Source organism: Schizophyllum commune, assembly GCF_000143185.2.
Source record: "Schizophyllum commune H4-8 unplaced genomic scaffold SCHCOscaffold_6, whole genome shotgun sequence".
NCBI lineage: Eukaryota > Fungi > Basidiomycota > Agaricomycetes > Agaricales > Schizophyllaceae > Schizophyllum > Schizophyllum commune.
This window is the reverse complement of record NW_026089543.1, coordinates 1,631,334-1,648,782: the sequence shown is the minus strand read 5'-3', so window position 1 is coordinate 1,648,782 and position 17,449 is coordinate 1,631,334. Positions and strand designations below refer to the sequence as shown.

General features: G+C 57.3%; 6 protein-coding genes across 6 annotated transcripts; 2 read left to right on the top strand and 4 right to left on the bottom strand.

The window, feature by feature from the left end:
* The first annotated feature begins 95 nt into the window (after window positions 1-95).
* On the top strand, window positions 96-2,392 carry SCHCODRAFT_02626495 (zf-C3HC-domain-containing protein). Its single transcript, XM_050345353.1, has 6 exons — window positions 96-257; window positions 309-451; window positions 502-886; window positions 946-964; window positions 1,015-1,675; window positions 1,732-2,392. The coding sequence occupies exons 1-6, from the start codon at window positions 159-161 to the stop codon at window positions 2,159-2,161; spliced, it is 1,737 nt and encodes a 578-aa protein (XP_050200120.1). The 5' UTR covers window positions 96-158; the 3' UTR covers window positions 2,162-2,392.
* A 217-nt stretch (window positions 2,393-2,609) lies between these two features.
* Window positions 2,610-4,696, bottom strand: SCHCODRAFT_02294827 (uncharacterized protein). The gene is made up of 4 exons (XM_050342298.1): window positions 4,344-4,696; window positions 3,789-4,273; window positions 3,489-3,732; window positions 2,610-3,425 (listed from the first exon to the last, which is right to left on the bottom strand). The coding sequence occupies exons 1-4, from the start codon at window positions 4,428-4,430 to the stop codon at window positions 2,745-2,747; spliced, it is 1,497 nt and encodes a 498-aa protein (XP_050200119.1). The 5' UTR covers window positions 4,431-4,696; the 3' UTR covers window positions 2,610-2,744.
* On the bottom strand, window positions 4,548-5,505 carry SCHCODRAFT_02626491 (alpha/beta-hydrolase). The gene is made up of 3 exons (XM_003032108.2): window positions 5,338-5,505; window positions 5,095-5,281; window positions 4,548-5,038 (listed from the first exon to the last, which is right to left on the bottom strand). The coding sequence occupies exons 1-3, from the start codon at window positions 5,496-5,498 to the stop codon at window positions 4,661-4,663; spliced, it is 726 nt and encodes a 241-aa protein (XP_003032154.2). The 5' UTR covers window positions 5,499-5,505; the 3' UTR covers window positions 4,548-4,660.
* Window positions 5,506-5,616: 111 nt separating this feature from the next.
* Window positions 5,617-7,671, bottom strand: SCHCODRAFT_02626489 (uncharacterized protein). Its single transcript, XM_003032109.2, has 9 exons — window positions 7,429-7,671; window positions 7,319-7,381; window positions 6,968-7,270; window positions 6,673-6,913; window positions 6,543-6,621; window positions 6,366-6,492; window positions 6,113-6,305; window positions 5,790-5,953; window positions 5,617-5,736 (listed from the first exon to the last, which is right to left on the bottom strand). The coding sequence occupies exons 1-9, from the start codon at window positions 7,627-7,629 to the stop codon at window positions 5,689-5,691; spliced, it is 1,419 nt and encodes a 472-aa protein (XP_003032155.1). The 5' UTR covers window positions 7,630-7,671; the 3' UTR covers window positions 5,617-5,688.
* Window positions 7,672-7,734: 63 nt separating this feature from the next.
* SCHCODRAFT_01125843 (uncharacterized protein) lies at window positions 7,735-11,363 on the bottom strand (the record flags this gene model as incomplete). Its single annotated transcript, XM_050341070.1, has 18 exons — window positions 7,735-8,024; window positions 8,079-8,177; window positions 8,232-8,446; window positions 8,496-8,694; window positions 8,753-8,832; window positions 8,888-9,049; window positions 9,099-9,206; window positions 9,266-9,450; window positions 9,500-9,635; window positions 9,683-9,740; window positions 9,864-10,005; window positions 10,074-10,319; window positions 10,367-10,430; window positions 10,566-10,721; window positions 10,797-11,005; window positions 11,079-11,141; window positions 11,240-11,268; window positions 11,319-11,363. 18 exons carry the CDS (start codon window positions 11,361-11,363, stop codon window positions 7,923-7,925), a joined length of 2,298 nt encoding a protein of 765 aa, XP_050200118.1. The 3' UTR covers window positions 7,735-7,922.
* An 837-nt stretch (window positions 11,364-12,200) lies between these two features.
* SCHCODRAFT_02688882 (uncharacterized protein) lies at window positions 12,201-15,981 on the top strand (the record flags this gene model as incomplete). Its single annotated transcript, XM_003031671.3, has 2 exons — window positions 12,201-15,383; window positions 15,441-15,981. The coding sequence occupies exons 1-2, from the start codon at window positions 12,616-12,618 to the stop codon at window positions 15,979-15,981; spliced, it is 3,309 nt and encodes a 1,102-aa protein (XP_003031717.1). The 5' UTR covers window positions 12,201-12,615.
* Window positions 15,982-17,449: the final 1,468 nt, after the last annotated feature.

The following is a 17,449-nucleotide window of genomic DNA, read 5'->3' as shown; positions in this document are numbered from 1 at the left end:
CGAGACTTCGATTCGGCACGACGGTAGAAAGCAACCGTTGTACGTTACGCATGTGACGTGACAGTGACGATCATGCCCAAATCACGGGGTTAGCGCGCCTTGTTCTCCTCCGTCATCTCTCCGGCTGTATTTTAGGCGCCCTCAGGTCGAGTTCGGCAATGTCTTCCTTTCCCTCAATATCTTCCCCCATTCCGATACCACAAGGCACCTCTATTGAGGATGAAGCCCGCACTGCATCAACACATCGCGCGACGAAGGTGAGAACCAGCAGTGTTCCACGGCCTTCCCTCGCGCTGACAGTTGTACAGCGCAAGCTGGACGACGCGTTCTCGAGGCTGGACAGTGCGATTGGACAGGAAGATGAAAGACCACCTCCTCCAAAGAGAACCAACACGTCAAGCTCGTTCCTCAGCACGCTTTCGCGCTACGGGATCATGTCCAAGTCCAAGTCGTACGCACAACTTCCCCTTCATCGCATGCCCGATCTCACACACGGGAAAGGGCACCCTCTTCCTCAAGTACTATGCTCAGGCGTACACCTCACCTCAGCAAGATTCTAAGCCGCGCAAAGTCCACATTCAGGCCACCCCCCACCACCTCAGCCGCTCCTCACGCCGCCTACCGTCCTTCCTCAGTGACTTCCTTCCTCGAGCGACTGGCAACTTTTAAGATTGCGACGTATTCCGGGAAGCCGAAATGTCTCGAGGCATCCGCGGCAGCGGCGGCGGGGTGGATAAACGACGGAAAGGATCGACTGGTTTGCGGGATCTGCAACGCGTCATGGGTTGTCGCAGGACGAGAGGGTCTTTCCCGCGACGCGGCGAATGCGCTTGTGGAAAAGCAGCGCGCATCTTTGGTCGATGCGCACAAGGAAGGCTGCCCATGGGTGCGTTTTGTGTCTGGTCATACTTGGTACATTGGTATATTTACTGACGGATCCTGTAGAGAAAACAACAATGCGATGGTACGCCCTAAGCAGCCGCATAACGAGCACGAGCTAATATACATGTGCAGCCTCTATCTACCGAATACCTCTGCAATCACCTCAGACCATGGTCCGCGCCATCAAGTCCAACGCGGTCGCGCTCGACACACCCTTCGCCAACGTGCACGTCAAGCACCCCCTCTCCTCCACCCAACTAAGCTCGCTCAAGCAAACGATCGCGAACTTCAGCTTACCCGACGCTACTGGACCTGTCCCCAAGCCGTGCGATGCTGCCGTCCTAGCCTCGCTCTTCGGTTGGTCCGTCCCCGCCACCCCGGAGCGGCCGTCGTCACTCTCTCGCCCAACCTCTTTCACGCGAAAGACGCCCAGCCTATCGCGGGCGGGGACGCCTTCAGCCTCGCGCGCCGCCACACCAGCACCGATGGCCTCCATCTCTCGGCCGGGGACGCCAACAAATGCGGCTAGGCGGTCTGCGTTTCTCCCATTGGCATCTTCTTCGCTCTCTATCGCTTTGGGCACTGGTCAGGGCGCTGCTAGCGCCGGTGACATCGTGCACTGCGCGCTGTGCCAGCGTAGGGTGGGCTTGTGGGCATTCCGCGCCGCCGAGACCGAGAACGGGAATGCGAATGGGACTGGGCACACGCTGGAGGGTCCTTCTTCGCCGTCACCCAGCGAGGAACCGGCGCGCAAGCCACCTCCTCGTCAGTTTGATCTACTGAAGGAGCATCGGTATGTCGTCGTTGTAATTCGATTACACACAAGTTTGATTGATCATATATTCTCAGCGCCTTCTGCCCCTACGTCGTTCAGTCGACGGTCGTGCCCTCGATGCATGTCTCGCCATCGGGGGCCAACGGCCTGACCAGGTCGGCGACCAACGCGAGCGCATTCGAGCATGGGCGCAAGAGCAGCGTCGAGCAGCACCGCAAGACCGGCTCGACGTCCTCGCTCGCCGACCCGAACGCGCCCGTCGAGGGCTGGCGCGCGGTGCTGACGATCGTGCTGCGCTACGGCGCGAGTAGGCGGCAGCGAGAGCGCATCGAGGAGGGGGTGGAGTTGATGGCGACGAGGGAGGCGGAGGGAGGACCAAGCGCAAGAGAGGGAGACGATGACGCAATGAGCGAGGATAGCGCGGGCGTTGAGAGTATGGTGGAGGACGTGAAGAAGCGAGGGGGGAGGGAGTTGCTCAAGTATGTCAAGGGTTTGATTGGGTAGCGACCAACGGTGACAGAGTGTGTCCTTGGTAGACAATAGATAACCGCATGCTCGGAGGACTTCCTTTGCGCGGCGTCTACTGCTTTCCAGCGGGGACGTACGTTTCCAGCGGGGACGTACGGCGGCATCATGTCGTATACGAATACGGTGCTTCGGTTTGGTCTAGAGACGCAGAGCCTGCCTGTCGCTGAACAGAAGTCGTAGTCCGCCGCTGTGCCGGACCCTTGCCCACTCGAGAAGACACTTCCCTCTCGCGGGCCGATGCATATGGTCTGCACTTTCGCGGGATCCTCGGCGACCAATGTGCACGCATGCAAACAAGAGGCAGTGAAAGCAGCCTCACTCGCGGGCCCAAATACACCCGTCGAAGGGCGCTGGGCTGGCACGCGGTGCTGGCGATTGACGGCGCGAGTAAATAGCAGAGGGAGTGGACGATGAAAGGATAAAGTTGGCAAAGAGGTCGTCAGAGAGCGAGTCGAGGTTGGCGGAAGGAGGTTCGCAGTCGGCAGCGAGGAGTCGCGGACGAGAGAGGGAATGCGAGACCAGACGAAGACGAGACGAGCGATAGCTGCCTATGTGGTGTTCATTCATGTTCGGCGGGGACATACGACGGCATTGTGTCGTGTACAACAATAGCGTCGAAGTCCCATCTATGAACACAGATCCTCCCTGTCACAGGGCATAGATCGTAGTCGGCATGCATGCCCCAAGTCCTGCTCTCCGGGATCTTGAAGAAAGAACCCTCGCGCGGTCCGATGCATACGGCCTGCGCTTGTGCGTGGCCCTCAAGGGATGAGAAATGCGCCCACAACTCTTCGCCACAAGGATATCCCCGCCTGTACACAGACACGACGCTGTCGTCACTCTGCTTCGGGGGCAGCCGGTCCAAGACGTGGTCGTATATCACTGGCGTCTCGGGCATGGTGATAGGTTTGTCACCTGGTCTGAGCGAAGCGATGCAGCGTATCACGAAGGAGCGTTGACCGTAAGTGAATCTCTGCTGCCCGCTAGGGTGATCTCCATTAGCTGGAATAAAGTCTGCCTCAATGACGATTATGTCGCTATTCTTCGATGAGTTGTAGCTCGGGACCTTGAAACGCAGGGGATCTTTTGCCGGTGGGAGAGATATAGTTTGTACGACGTGCGTTTGGGACGGCGCGGGGATCCTTCCCTCAGCTAGATCAGACGGGGGGAGATCGTATACGACTATAGTGTTGTTCTGCTGGTCGTGTGCTATGATATGTCTTTCTGTGACCAGAAGCGGCTGATAAACATTCGACGTGTCAGGAAGAATATAGACAGAAGATCACAGTAGAAAGGCGCTCACGTCGTTGATTGGTCTTCCGCTCTCCCACACCCATGAGGCAGCCGTGTTTTGCTCAGAGTCCCAAAGTCCGAAGAAGCCCGGGGGCTTTCTGGTCAAAAAGACGATGCGGCTCCCCAGTCCTGCGGAGCATTCGAATGAGGCGTTGTGCAAGATACCCACGACACTGAAACTGGGAGGGCTCTCTGCCAGGTTGAGCTCGCAGGCGACGCATGCCGATGCAGGCACGAAGCCATCTTGGTTATTTCTATATTGTCATCAGCAAGCACGATCCGGGGCTCATGCGCTCGTGATGTTACTCACTTGATTGCGGAGACCGCTAGATGTACCTTCGAGACGGCGGGGTAGTGTACCAAAGATTGAAGATCCACACCGCAGAACCTGAACCCAGGACTAACTTCGTCGTTGCTATCCAGCACCACAAATGGGCTCTCTGACACAGTGGCCAGATCCCAAACCAGTAAGGTTCCCTTGTAGGCAAGTACGAATCGACCACCGGGAAGGATGACAATGTCGTCGGTGGATCTCATGATCAAAGGATCCTGGATCGAGAGCGGCAGACGGCAACGTTCTCCAACGGGATGAAGGGTACGCGAAGGCGAATCCATCGCGCGGCGTCCAGAGTGCAGGAATCGGTCCGGGCCCGTTGCAGCGTACTCTAGCTCTTCGCGTGACATGCACTCAAAATCGTAGGTGATGAAGGGGACGCCGTACGAGAGGCAGGTGCGCTTGAGAGCAAACAGCCACACCGCACGAGTCTTCGTCACTTCCTCCATCACTCTGCAAGTCTATATATCTTTCAGCATCCTTGGATCGGCTTATAGGCCCTCGTAGGAGACCGCATGCAAACGTACTCACCAAACGGGTCGAGGCAATGGCTTTGGGAGGAAGGTACCGCAGTACCAGCAGATGTATGTCTATAGGAAGATCGACGTAGGAACACATCGTCGGAGGAGGGCCCGACTCCACTATCGACAGAAGCTGCGAGTGATGAAGAGGGCGAGATGCGATGGAAGTCGGGAACAAGATGCGGAAGTCGGGCCGAGTCCCTCACCTCGAATAGATGACCTTCCAATGAATTGCCGTGTGCGTGCACATGTCGATGCGCGAGCATACCTACGCTACAGTCATTCAGGTATACCGAAGGGTAAGGTCAGTCCGAAGTAAGACAAGCATCAATTCCCCAGGAGAAATCGGGCAATGGCGTCCTCTAGATCGTCCTGACCTCGCCCTTGCCAGAAATGTGATGTACCCGAAGAAACCGACACAGTGAGCTGTGCTTTTCCCTCTCCACCTGTCACACTCCTTAGTCCTTCGACCCAGGTTCGATACGCTGATGCCGAGGTAAAATCATCGCTGTCACCGTGAATGATGAACACACGCGCGCGGGGATTCCGCAAGAGGTCCTCGAGCTTCGAGGCGTAAAGGGCGGACTTGAAGAGCGTGAGCCAGCCTCGCGGGCCGAGAGGATATGATATTAGTATATGGTTCGTCCGTATCGGCGGCTCGAGAACAGGATGCAGGCTCGCGATGAGCGAGCCATGCGAATAACCCTGCAGCGAGTCAGGCGCTGGCCTGCGAAGCAGCGCTTCAAGTCCACAGCACTCACTGCTATAGTTACAGTATCGGCATCTGGTATCCTGGACAGCATCCACTGCACGACGGCCTCGAGGTCTTCGCCTTCTGCTAGCCCGGTGAACGAAGCTTGGCCGTTCGACAGGCCTACGCCGCGCGAGTTGTACCGCAGGACATGGTAGCCTTGTTCCAGAAGGACGTCTTTCGCCATGCCAACGACGCTATGCAAGCAAATCAAACTAAGTCGGCGAGATTCAGCAGCAAGCGACCAGCGTACGGGTCTGACATGCGGCCCCCAAGCCAGGACCAAGGGTGCAAGCAAACTGCTATCTTGCTTGCGCTGGAGCGAAGAAGCGCTCGGGGCGCTTGCAATATACCCTCTAGCTGTACCCCGGTCGATAATGGTATCATGAGTCGCTCAGAGGGTAGCTGCGCCATGGCATCGCTGGTGGTGGTCCAAGTTCAAGTTCAAGTTTGTAACGGACTATTCACTGTCACGCTGAGGTCGTCACGCTCACATGACCACACCCCAATGAGCGCTAATACTAATAGTTGCTGTCAGTCTCCCAAACGATCCGAATTGTCCTGACTATATAGTACATGTCGACGTCGTAGCTATTGTATTGAGTCAAAGGCTATCGACGATATTACCTCCAGCATCCAGTCGATTTCTTGCCTGGTAACGGACATCAGCGATGAGCCTAAGCGCCCGAACAAGATGCGACTTGCCTCCTCTATCAGGTCAGGTTCGATGTTCGGCAGGGCCTCTCTCGTATCACCCGCAAGCGGTACAATGTTCCAGCGGGTTGGGGCGTTGCCGATGCAGAGGCAAATGTCTTCAGGAAGATATGCGCCATGCTCGGCGTTGAATCGTTCGCGCACCTGCAACTCTTCTGCACATCGTGTCAGCGCACGAGGAAAGAAAGGCACAGAGTAAGGGACGCGAAGGAGCGATGGGCCAGTGAGTGACGCCCCCCCGCCCGGTGCACCATCCCGAGGTCACTGGTACACGCCTGCAAGGGTTGGCCAAAGCGAACCATACTCCCACTCACCCGCCGTCATGGCCTCCAGTTGCTCCATCATACCCCGGATCACCGTCTCCGCGGCTTCTCGATAGTGCCGTCGCCGCGCGATCTCGAGCACGAGCTTGTTGAAGGAGGTCTGATATGAGCAATATTGGTCATGCAGCTGCTGCAATGGCTCAAGACGTCGATGAAGGCGTGCGAGGTGATTTTCTGTGGCAGCCTGGTGAACCCTGAGAGTCAGACCTCGGGAAAACAGATATCATAACGGGTACACACAGACCTCAACGGTGTCCTGATTAACGAGCATTTCGGACATGATCTCGCCCAGCTGATTGAGGTCGTTTAGCGTGCCACGGAGGCTATCGATGTAGGCTTTGCCAGCGCTCTCAGCAGTGGAAAGACGTTCGCTACTACGATTGAGCGACCGGCGAAAGGGTTGACGAGGACATAGACGCACCGAAGCTCCTCCACTGTGCGCAGACAGTCTTCGAGCTCAGCCATGATTGATGGTAGCTCGTCCGTGTCCACATGCATCTCTGCGTCCAAAGCGCTGAGCAGGACGTGACAATCCTTACGAGGCCACTCACGCTCTATCTCTTCTTCGGTATGTGCGTGTCCCTCCTCCGTAATGTGCAGGGCGTTGGCCATCTGGTCGTAATGCCGCGCGAGGTCTTCAAGATGACCAGCCATAGAGTGTATCGTCGAGTCTTGCGTGGTCAGGACCTCCTCCATAGTGGGTAGTGCACCCGAGTCGGGCAGTTCATGCCTGATGTTGTCCACAGATCGCATGAGTGTCTCTGGATAGTCTAGCGTCTTGCTGAGCGTATCCTGCCTGTCGCATTAGCGCCAACCGCTCCAGCGTCCATTCCAGACCTTACCTACATCCAGCGCCGCACGCTCCTCGTCCATAACTTCCAGGACCTGGTCGATCGCGCGGTCGTCAACGAAATCGCGCAAGTTCTTCCACCGGCGGCGGTCCGAAGCGCGTGGCGGGCGGCGTAGGTCGCGCACGGTGTCAGAGGGGCTCTGCGAGTGCCGCCGCTCGTCGTCGTCAGAGTGCTGGCTGCCGAAGAGGGATGATGTTTCGGAGGCTTCGTGGAAGTCTGGGGGGACGAGCTGGGACTCGAGGGAGTCGAGGATGCTGTCGAGCGCGGTGGTGTGTTGGGTGCGAGACGCGTCGAAAGTCTGAAGAGGCTCAGCTGAATGCGAGTCTTGCAGTTGGTGGACGCCCACCTTGACCTGGTCCATCATACTCTTGCGCCGATCCGCTAAGCGCGACGCCACCGCGGCGGCAACCTGTACTTCCCGTCAGTCCCGTCGCGAAGATCTCAAGATTCACTCACCTTGAGCTGCTGCAATACGCCGTCTGCAATCCACCGCACCTTCGCATCGATTGCGAGGACGTCCACGGCGCACACTGCTGATGCTTTGGAAGAATCCCGCGCACGCGAGCATAGCTGTTCGCCGTGCTGAAGCGCCTTCTTCGACTGAAGGACGAGGGACACCAAATGCCGCTGCTCATTGTTCGTTGTTGTCTCGGCCATATGTGATGTGCGTGGACAGCGCGCAAGCTGTCGCGATGACGGTCGAGACCAGGAGGCGGATTGACGGCCCGATATGGGCCCGACAGCCGCTCGCCACCAACTTAGTGTCAGTCAACACGAAGTACATATTTCTTCGTATAGATACCATACTGTGTAAGACACGGAGACGTGTAAAAAGGTAAGCGCTACCTAGCTGAAGCAGTAATCACATGTATATATAAGTATGTCCTTCGCCGCACAGATTAATTAACTCTCAGAGCAATATAGCGCCTGCCTCGACGCGCGCATGTATGTCAAACCAAGTCCCTCGGCAGCGCATTTCCATCAGGCCCAGGTCCACCCGAAGACCTCTCCGGCGGCCTGAAGTACTCATATACCGCCCGGAGTGGCGATCGCTGTTCGTCATCGTCAGAAGGTGTGTCGAGTCGTCCAAAAGGACATTGGCTTACATGCCTGTTTTCGGCTCGACGCTCTTCAATTACATCTTCAAGCTTTGATCGAATTGCTTGAGAGTGCCTCTGAATGCGACCGCCAGTTTTGAGATCGAACTGCGCCAAAAACTCTGTGAGCAATGTAGACATTGTTGGGCGCACGATGCTCACATTTAACATAAAATCCAATAATACTCGATCCTTTTGCGCCATGTCCTCGATGGAAGGATCCGTTTCCGAGTGATGTTCGGCGTCCACGATATCGGTCAGAACACGCAGAGGCTCTTCAAAAGCGTCCGCGACCCCGTCCAATTGTTCGCGGATAGTGAGAATGGCCTTTGCGACGTCGTACTGCATGATGTATGGACAGACAGGATCTAAGCATGCTTCAGAGATGTTCGGGAAAGGCAAGAACAGGTGTTCTCAAGTACTCACCGACGAAGACGGCCTTCATCGTCGCCTTGATCCCGTCCATATACATGGTTAAAAAAACGAGGACAAAGACCGGTACCCATGAATTAAATAACAGTGTTAGGAGTATGTGGAGGAGGACGATCATCACGCAGAGCACGCGATATTGCGAGCACAGGAACCTGAACCCTGTGTCAAGTCGGGTGGGGGGCAGAATTATCTTCTAGCAGCAAATGTTTCAGTTGAGCAACAGCGATACACAGGTCGATGAGTCAACTTACCTTCGCGTATCCACGCCAGCACGCTTGTGCCTTAAGTATGGTCCAGCGTAAATCGTTAACTCTGCCCATTAGGTCACTGTCTAGTCGTACACGATATCAGCGCGCAGGCGATAGAGAGGCCTCATACCGACTCACTGTGAAGGGAGTCTCCGCAACTACGAAGCTCGCTCGTGGGTTTGATGCGCTGTAAACAGCCCGGATCGATGATTGGCATGACGTGCAGGAGATGGGCGTTCATGGCGGCCATCAGAAACAACGTCCGTGTATCCGGCACGGCGGTCTGGGTAAAGCTCGGACCTATGGCGAGGCTTAGCTTTGGGCAGCTTGAGAAGCAGTGGGACGTTACCTCGATGAAAAGATCGAAGAGAAAGTCTGCTGAGGACGATGTCGCGGCCTGGGATAGTTGGCGTGTCGGCGATTATTTCCCCGAGATGAATCGTGGTCCTTCGCACTGCTGAACAAGAATATGACTGTTAGTTGGGGGGCCTGGACGGGCATCGGCGCATGACGTACGCTGCAACGAAGCTGCGTGGGCCCGATCATGGGACGAGTGCGGCAAGCACCTCCACATCACCCCCCAGAGACCGTCTATAGCTGCGCCCATTGCTATCACGGACTGAACAGGTTCCCGCAAGTCCTCGAGCGCCCCAAGCTTGCAGGCAGGCGCTCTCGATCGCGCGAGGAACTGTAAGACGGGGCTGACCGACTCTTAGCAACCCGCTTTGGCGATAGAGTTCGAACACTTACTACCCCGTCTGCCAGGACGATGGATTGCGTTCTTGAAAAATCTTCGTAAGGCCGTCGATTCCGGTCATCAACCCGCCGATGGGATCATCGGGGTCGATGACCATTGTTTGCAAAACGGGTTCGGGTTCATTAGGAACTGCCATCGTTAGCCATGAGTAAACGTGGGGTACGTCCTCTGCGGACCAGTAATGGTGGGCGTGTTCTGCCCATCTGTCGCAATTGCGTCGTCGAGGGAATCCATCTTGGGGGGCGGGAAATAGGACATTCCACAGAAGCAGCCTTTTACTTATATATATTTTCCTTCGAGGACAGCATGCAAACGCGATTCACAGGACGAGGAGGCAAAAGCGGGTGAAGTGCGGACCACGCTCATGGGCTTCGTCGCCCTCGAGGCCAAGGCGGTATCGGCGGTAGGAACGAGCGCAGCTTGTATCCCACGGAAGAGCCCTTCTTCTTGCAAGAAGTTGATATGAAGGCGGCGTCCTGCACTCAGCCGGACGCTATCGCTGTGAATCTGCACGTTCCGTTCAAAGTGCTGAGGAATTGGTCGAGGCCATCGGTAAGATGCGCGTACACACCCAATTCGGCCCCATGATGGTCCATCGATCGCCAGTTCTCACGGGAGCGCTCGAGCTTTGTGGGGAACAAGGTGTCAGGACCTGGTTCGAGTTGAAGAGGTACGAACCGCAGCGTGTGGATTTCCGAAAGTACAATGGTCACATGTGACAGGTTGAAGTTCGGGCTTAGCGTCGTCTTCAAGTTCAAGCAGAAGGATACGACTTTCTTCGGTTCAGAAGTATGCTGCAGCTGACGCTCTATCCTGCGAATAGAGGAAGCCGACAGCACTGCGGTTCCTGCGCAAGAAACCCTGCATATTTCTTGCACACGAACGACTCGCCGGGGGTCTCAACGTCCGGCGGGAAAGCACTGTCTATTGCGAGGTGAACATGAGCCACCCGTGCGATGGGTGTCATACGGGCCTATGCAAGCGCAGCCATCACCACGGCCTTCATCTGTTCATTTCCGCAGCATTCGTGCGACTCCGGTGTGCTCGTGCTCGTCTCACTACCGAACTTCATTAGGCGGGAGAAGCCTCCAACTTCCATACAGGGACCTCCCCTCTGCCTCGAGTCTGGGTTCGCAGCTACAGCTTCTCGGATTTCGCCTGTCTCTAACGCGACGAGTCTTCTCTCGGCAATCGCCAATGCCTTCTCGTCGAGATCTAGGACAGATAACTGAGTGCATGAGTTCCAGCCTGCGCCAAGTCTGCACTATATTTGTTCCTTGAGTCAGCCACTGTCAACGAGTTCACAGACACTCGATGGAAGGGAGTAAGGTGAATGGGCAGTCCACAAGGCAATGACATTCCAGGAATCATCCGCCAAGATTGGAGTGTGTTCCTTCAGGAAGTTCCCGTACGTTGGATTGGGTCGGTGGCTGTAGGAAGCAGCCTGAGCCAAGCCATCCTCGCGGTTCCATTGAGTACACTTCACAGACTTCCACTGCCTAGAACCGCCATTTATCGCGTTTTAGCAATCGCACACGAGCTCAGGGCAGAAAGAACACTGAACGAACTCACACGTCGCCCCGTACGCCGTTAGGAGATTGCCAGAATGCTAACTCGATATACGCACTACTGAATCTACCGATTACATGTTGTGAATACCAGGGAACGTATTTCGCAAGGTCGACAGCCCGTCGACCCCGCCAGGGCAGCACGAGCCTTAAAGGACGACGGACCTGACCGTTACGCCCTTCGGGACGTCATCCTACGACGCGCAATGTCAGATCGTTCCTAAATCTCTCCCAAGACACTTACGTAGGTTAAACCAGTCTGAGGGCTATTCGAGAAGGAGGCAAGCATTGATATATCGATCAGCAATCAGCCTCGATAGTAGACTGTGGGAACTTACTCGAAGAACACGGCCTTGTCGAGGAAGCGACCCGACGTTGGTCAGCGACAGTGACAAAGAGCTTGTATCCTGAGTCGCGTCCTGAACGCAGGACACAGTACCGCTCAGGATGTCGAAGCCCTGGCGACGCCCCTTCAGCGGTGGTATCAACGCCCATTGTTGACCACCTACATCGACCTTGATAGCCTCGTTGGCGTAGCTAACAACATAGCCCTTGAACACTACGCGGGCAATGAGCACGGGGCATTGAATTCGTGTGAAGACACACCATTCTCGTACGAAGTCCCATCAAAGAGGGGAGGGCGCGGCTTAACGTCGGCCAGACCGCTCTTGGCCCAGATACTCTCGAATAGAGCCTGATTCGGGGAGAAGTAGCTGCGTACACGCGGTTGAAGCAAGTAGAAGAAGCGAAGGAAGGTGTGAGGAGGATGGGATGGACTGGCATGGACTCTTCCCCCGCAACGCGGCTCGGACCCAGGGGGGCTCTTTTTCGTTTACTTACCTTTTACTTACCTTTACGACCTGCATGACACTTACTACGTACTCGGGGGCTTGAACTCGTTACGACTAGCACATACGGCGCCGCGCGCCTTAGATATCGTACTTACGCACGTGGCGAGGGCGGCGCTGATCGGCCGCCCTCCAGGAATATACGCTACCTTTCTTCACGCAACCTCTACAGCCCTACTCGACGTCGACGACGCTTCGAGCAGGGGCCTTGGGTGCGAAGAGGTCAACCTCTATCAGATCGCAGACGCGGATTCGCGTCTGCTCGGGTGCCGCCCGCTTCGGAGTCGAAGCGTTGCGAGCCTGTTCTCGATAGAGAACCACTTCGCGTCCTACCTCCCGCTCACAAGCATCCCCACGCGGTCGGCAGTCACCGCAAAGTGGACACTGTGGGATCTCGTGAGCGCATCTCGCTAGCCCAACCTGTATCCTTTCGAAACGCGGAGGAGCCGTCGCCTGCGCCAGCAGACGGCCGAGTACTCAGGATCTCCTATCGACTCGGGACGACGCCAACAACGGGCTGCCTCCGCGCCGCTGCCGAGTCGGATACCACGTCTATCCCTCCTACACCACCGAAGCTCTTCAGAATCCCCATTGACGCCTATATCGGACTCGGCCTCGATCAACCTTGAACACTTCCCCGCCGAACCAGCCTTCGAACTTCCCTCCCTGTTCGACATTCAGTTCGATCTAAGCATGACTAACACACCTCCATCCCTTGCCGGCTCTGCCGCCGAAGCTGAAGAGGCCGAGCGACAAGCGCGCGGCGAGGAAGATAACCTACCTCCCCGCGAACCGTCGCCTACGCCCACCCAAGTAGGGCGCAGCCGGTTGGAGACCATCCGCGTCGCGTACGAAGATGAAATGTCGCAAGCCGACCCTCTCCTCCCTCCCGAGCTCCGTTCTCTGAAGGGGCGAGTCCGCAAATACGCGCTGCAACAAGAGCTTGCAGTTACGGACATCGTCGACTGTGGAAGAGGCTTGCAGGACGAGGAACCACGATACGCCATCAAGTACGCCCTGACCAAGCCGGTGTTCGACACGGTGAACAAGATGCAGCTGGTGCTCAACTCCCTAGCGGCGTACTTGCCGGAGAGGACGCACACCTACCAAATCGATCCAAAGAATACCTTCCGGGATATCCTGTTGAACGCCGCCTCCCTCGAGGAGCTGCAACTGGCCTGGGTAGGCTTGACTGGACGCCTCATGGGCGCGCAACAGGTCTACAACAAGTACTACGTGGAGGCCCTCAAGGAGCAAGGGGCGAGACACGTGGACCTGGTCTCGCAACCAGCTACCACTCCATCGACCATCTACCGGGAAATAGAAGCAGAAGACGAACCACATAGAAGACTGCGCTTGGCGTTAGGAGGTTTACCGAATTCGCGCCCGACCCCCGAAGAGCGAGCGGAAGGCCGTCGAACGGGCGCCTACCTGGGCACGGATGTGCGAAGGATGATCGTCGTGCCCCCCGCAGTGGAGGAGTCCTTCCCGCCGCGCGAACCCGAAGCTAACCCCAAACTCCTATACTACGACGAGCGCAACCGCCTCCGAGCTATCCCCCCCAAGACTACGTACGAGAACCCGCTGGGTTACTCGCCCGTGGAATCTCCTAAGAGGAGCCAGGAGGAAGGATCGAGCGGCCACCGGGGGGAGGAACCTCCCCCCTCGCCAGCACGGCCACCCCCAGTTCCGCCTCGACCTCCTCGGCGCACGCCTTCGGTGTCTTCGTCCTCCTCGACCTCGTCGTCATCAAGGGCGAGCCCGACGAGGCGGCCGCGACGCTCAGGTCACTCGTCCACCTCGGATTCGTCGGCGAGCTCGTCGTCATCTAGCAAAGGGCGAAGCGATAAAGGACGACGCCACCGCAAGGCCAGACGGTCGGCCTTCCACGAAATGCGCCTCCAGCCCATCGAGGAAGAAGATCCTCCGCCTTCGGACCCAGACGATTCGTCATCGGATGGCGGCGGCTCGTGGGGGAAGAAGCCTAGGAGAAGGGAGAAGAAGAGGAAAGAGGAGAAGGAACGAGGGAGGAAGAAAGGAGGAGGAGGAGGTGACGAACCGCCCGGGGAAGGGCCAAACTCCACAGGAGCGGCGAGAACACCTGTCGCGGGCATCAACCCCCTCATCAAGCCTGAGAGCCTTCCCTCGTGGGACGGGAATCGCAACACCGTCATGGTGTATTTCTGGAATATAGTGGAATTAGCCCGTCAAGGAGGGCGTATGCCCCAAGCTCTAGGCGAGTGGTTGTGGTCCCGCTTGGTCGCTAACTCGCCAATTCAGTGGTGGTACATGACGTTGAGCGAGACGCGGAAAGACCACATGCGGCAGAGCCACCGCCATTATATCTCCGCCATTCGACGGCACTACCTAGGGCCCGCCTGGATTAGCGCTCTGTCCTCCGAGTTCCGCATGCAGCATTTCCGCGACACCAAGAACCCGAGGGAAAGCCCACAGGACTTCGTCTACCGGCGGATCATGTACTGTTGGTCGCTGGACTACGCCTCGGAGAACTCGCGCCAGGAAGCGAAGCTCATCATGGACGTGGCTCCCAAGGGATGGAAGCTCATGCTCAACTTCACCTCAGTACGGACCACGGACGAACTCCTAGCGCGAGTCATCGAGCACTCGGAGGATCTCCTCTTGGCGTATCATAGGGACCGGAAGCTGGAAGGCTCAGGGGACAGAACCACGCCGAAGACTACGTGGAGGACGTCCAGCGGAGCCGTCAAGAGCACCCCGCAGGCTTTCGACGTGGAAGTCGCGTCCTCCTCCGAGGCTGAGGACGACCCGCCACTATCCGGTGAAGGAGCCTCCCCAGACGCCTCCTCAAGAGACCTACTGGCGGTCGCCTACGCTGTCGCGGCGAAAAGAGCCGCCGCGGTCACGTCGTACCCATTCCCCGCTCGACACGACGTGAAGTCCAAGGGCAAGAAGCCCCCTCCGGGGCCCTGCTTCGCATGCGGCAGTCCGAACCATTGGAACAAGGACTGCCCGCATTGGGAAGATTACGAGCGACGACGTCGGGAGACGGGCATGAGCGCGGAGACGGCGGAGGACTTGGCGTACGACACGGCCTACGTCTTGGTGGTAGAGCAGGGTTTTGACGGGGCGTCTCGACCTTCCGCGGCAAGCGGGCAGGGAGGGAGTAAGACCCAGGAGGACGGCGAGGAACCTACGCTCGAGGAGGAGGAGGTCTTCGTAACGGAGGTTCCGCCATTTGTATCCAGGATAGAGGAGATCACCGAGGAGTACTGGCACAATGGAGAGTGTTTACCCATCGACTCGTTGTACGACCTGGAGTGCGTGGTGGAAGACAATGCAGGAGTAAGCGAGTTGGAGGGGCGGGGCATGAGAGAGGAGATCAACCTGGCGTCTAACCGGGAGGAGACGCCGGACGGAGAGACGGGTTCGTTGGACGAGGCTCTCCTCGCCGTTAAGCCGTACGAGCCTGAGAAACTGAAGTTAGTTCCCCAACGGGGACCACAACGGATACCCGACGGTAACACATCCGTCCTGAGCGTACGGGGACGAGTGGGCTCCGCCCTGGACATGGAGATCAACCTGCGCGTGGATTCAGGCGCGAGCGTGACATTAGTCTCGCTGAATCACTATCGCGGCCTTATTAGCCCTCCTCCGCTACGCACGGACGAGGGATCCCAGCTGATGCAACTCACGTCGAGAAAAGCGCCGGTGCGAGGCAAGGTTCGACTGTCCTTCCAAATATTCGCGAACGACGGAACCGTACTGGAAGCGGAGTGCGAGGTCCAGATAGTGGAAGGCATGACCGTTCCGGTGCTGCTGGGTGAAGACTTTCAGCAGGCGTACGAGCTTTCGGTCACCCGAACACTCGAGATCGACGGAAGCAGCTCAACAACGCTTACCTTTGGGGGAGCGCCGGACCACCCTATATCGGCTACCCCCGTGAGGAGGACGAAAGACTACGACCGCATCGCCAAGTCTTTCCTGGGCGAGATTCCAGCCGAGAAAATTGTAAGGGCAACCCTAAGGCGTGGCGCTCCCAGAGGCGCACACAACTGCAGAGGGGAGAACCAAAGATAAATATCTTATATAATACATCTGAGAAGGGGCGCACCTGCAGAGGGGAGAACCAAAGAAAACAAGTCTAAGGTGCACCTCTGCGTGTGACGCCCATAACTACTGCGGTCACGGTCATGTGATAGAGGAAAAAGAAAAGGAAATCAATAAGTACAAATAGAATCATTCCACGTCCAAACACAAGCAAATAGGAACAATCCACAAGTCCCCTGACATCACCCCCTCTCTAGGCAGCGGCGTCCCGACGCTGCGAGCGCCACGTAGTGGCAGCGTCTGCGACACCAGGGCGGGCCCAACCGGTGGAGCAGCAAAGGGCGGAGAATGAGGAGGCAGAGAGGCGACGAATGGCAGGATGGGGGTCGGCGGGGTGGGCTTTGAACCAGAGGTCGCGACCTTCAGCCTTAGGGTGAAGGCGATAGAAGTCGCGGACCTTGTCAAGAGCGTTGTCAGCATCGTGCGCCAGTAGCCATTCTGCTTCAGTGCGCGGGAAGCCCTTGAACCAGATCTTGAACTTCAGCGCACCGCGATACCACTTGCTGTCCACAATCTCCTGTACCTCCCACTCCTGCTCATCATCGATGACCTCCGGCTCTGGTGGCGGTGGCGGTACACGCCCGGCAATGGGGTCAGGCCCAACAGGGTCGAGCTTGACCACCGGGAAGACTGGGTGGACGCGGTTCATCCAGGTTGGCAGCTTCAGGCGATACGCGTGCGATCCAACGGCGGCTTCGACCTCAAAGGGTCCCCACCATAGGTGGCCTAACTTCTTTGACACGCGAGTGCGTATATCAGAGCTGTCAAGCAACACCTTGTCTCCAGGCTTAAGCACTGGGGCGGGTGTGTGATGCCGGTCGTAGTAGCGTGCGTATTCGTCCTTCGCCTTGGTGATAGCTGCCTTGGCCTCCTCGTAGGCGGTTCGCATGCGGTCGACAAACTTGTTGACGTCCTCGATTTCGGCACGGCGGTGGGGCTCGAAGCCCATGCGAGGGTGCTGGCCTGTGTCGATGAGGAAGGGAGTTGTCTGAGTCGAACTGTGTACCGCATTATTGTAAGCAAACTCGCCCATGGGGATGAGCTCATCCCAGTCATCCTGGCGTTCGCTGACGAAGAGGCGCAGGTAGCCCTCGAGCTCCGCGTTGACTCTCTCCGTCTGGCCGTCTGTCTGTGGGTGATACGCGGTGGATGCACTGATCTTGATACCAAGGAGGCGGTACAGTTCGCGCATGAAGGCAGAGACGAACTGTGGGCCGCGGTCCGAGATACAATCGTCTGGGAGACCATGGTGCTTCCATACTTCGCGTAGGAAGAGGCGTGCAGCCCCTTCCGCATTGATGGTGGTGTGGCAAGGGATGAAGTGTCCACGCTTCCCAAAGCGGCACACTACCACCATCAACGCATCGTACCCATGAGCTTCGGGAAGCTCTGTGATGAAGTCGACAGAGATACCTTGCCAGGGCTCGGTAGGTGTCTC

Excerpts from the sequence above, each read along its gene's own strand:
- SCHCODRAFT_02626495 (XM_050345353.1), top strand. The coding sequence starts at position 159 with ATGTCTTCCTTTCCCTCAATATCTTCCCCCATTCCGATACCACAAGGC. Across the intron at positions 258-308 it reads CAACACATCGCGCGACGAAG|CGCAAGCTGGACGACGCGTT; the intron begins GTGAGAACCAGC and ends ACAGTTGTACAG. Across the intron at positions 452-501 it reads ATCATGTCCAAGTCCAAGTC|GGCACCCTCTTCCTCAAGTA; the intron begins GTACGCACAACT and ends CACACGGGAAAG.
- SCHCODRAFT_02294827 (XM_050342298.1), bottom strand. The coding sequence starts at position 4,430 with ATGTGTTCCTACGTCGATCTTCCTATAGACATACATCTGCTGGTACTG. Across the intron at positions 3,733-3,788 it reads CTAGCGGTCTCCGCAATCAA|AAATAACCAAGATGGCTTCG; the intron begins GTGAGTAACATC and ends ATGACAATATAG. Across the intron at positions 3,426-3,488 it reads GCGGAAGACCAATCAACGAC|CCGCTTCTGGTCACAGAAAG; the intron begins GTGAGCGCCTTT and ends AATGTTTATCAG.
- SCHCODRAFT_02626491 (XM_003032108.2), bottom strand. The coding sequence starts at position 5,498 with ATGGCGCAGCTACCCTCTGAGCGACTCATGATACCATTATCGACCGGG. Across the intron at positions 5,282-5,337 it reads GGGGGCCGCATGTCAGACCC|CGTCGTTGGCATGGCGAAAG; the intron begins GTACGCTGGTCG and ends TTGCTTGCATAG. Across the intron at positions 5,039-5,094 it reads CCGATACTGTAACTATAGCA|GGTTATTCGCATGGCTCGCT; the intron begins GTGAGTGCTGTG and ends GACTCGCTGCAG.
- SCHCODRAFT_02626489 (XM_003032109.2), bottom strand. The coding sequence starts at position 7,629 with ATGGCCGAGACAACAACGAACAATGAGCAGCGGCATTTGGTGTCCCTC. Across the intron at positions 7,271-7,318 it reads GTATGATGGACCAGGTCAAG|ACTTTCGACGCGTCTCGCAC; the intron begins GTGGGCGTCCAC and ends GAGCCTCTTCAG. Across the intron at positions 6,493-6,542 it reads CGCACAGTGGAGGAGCTTCG|CGAACGTCTTTCCACTGCTG; the intron begins GTGCGTCTATGT and ends CAATCGTAGTAG.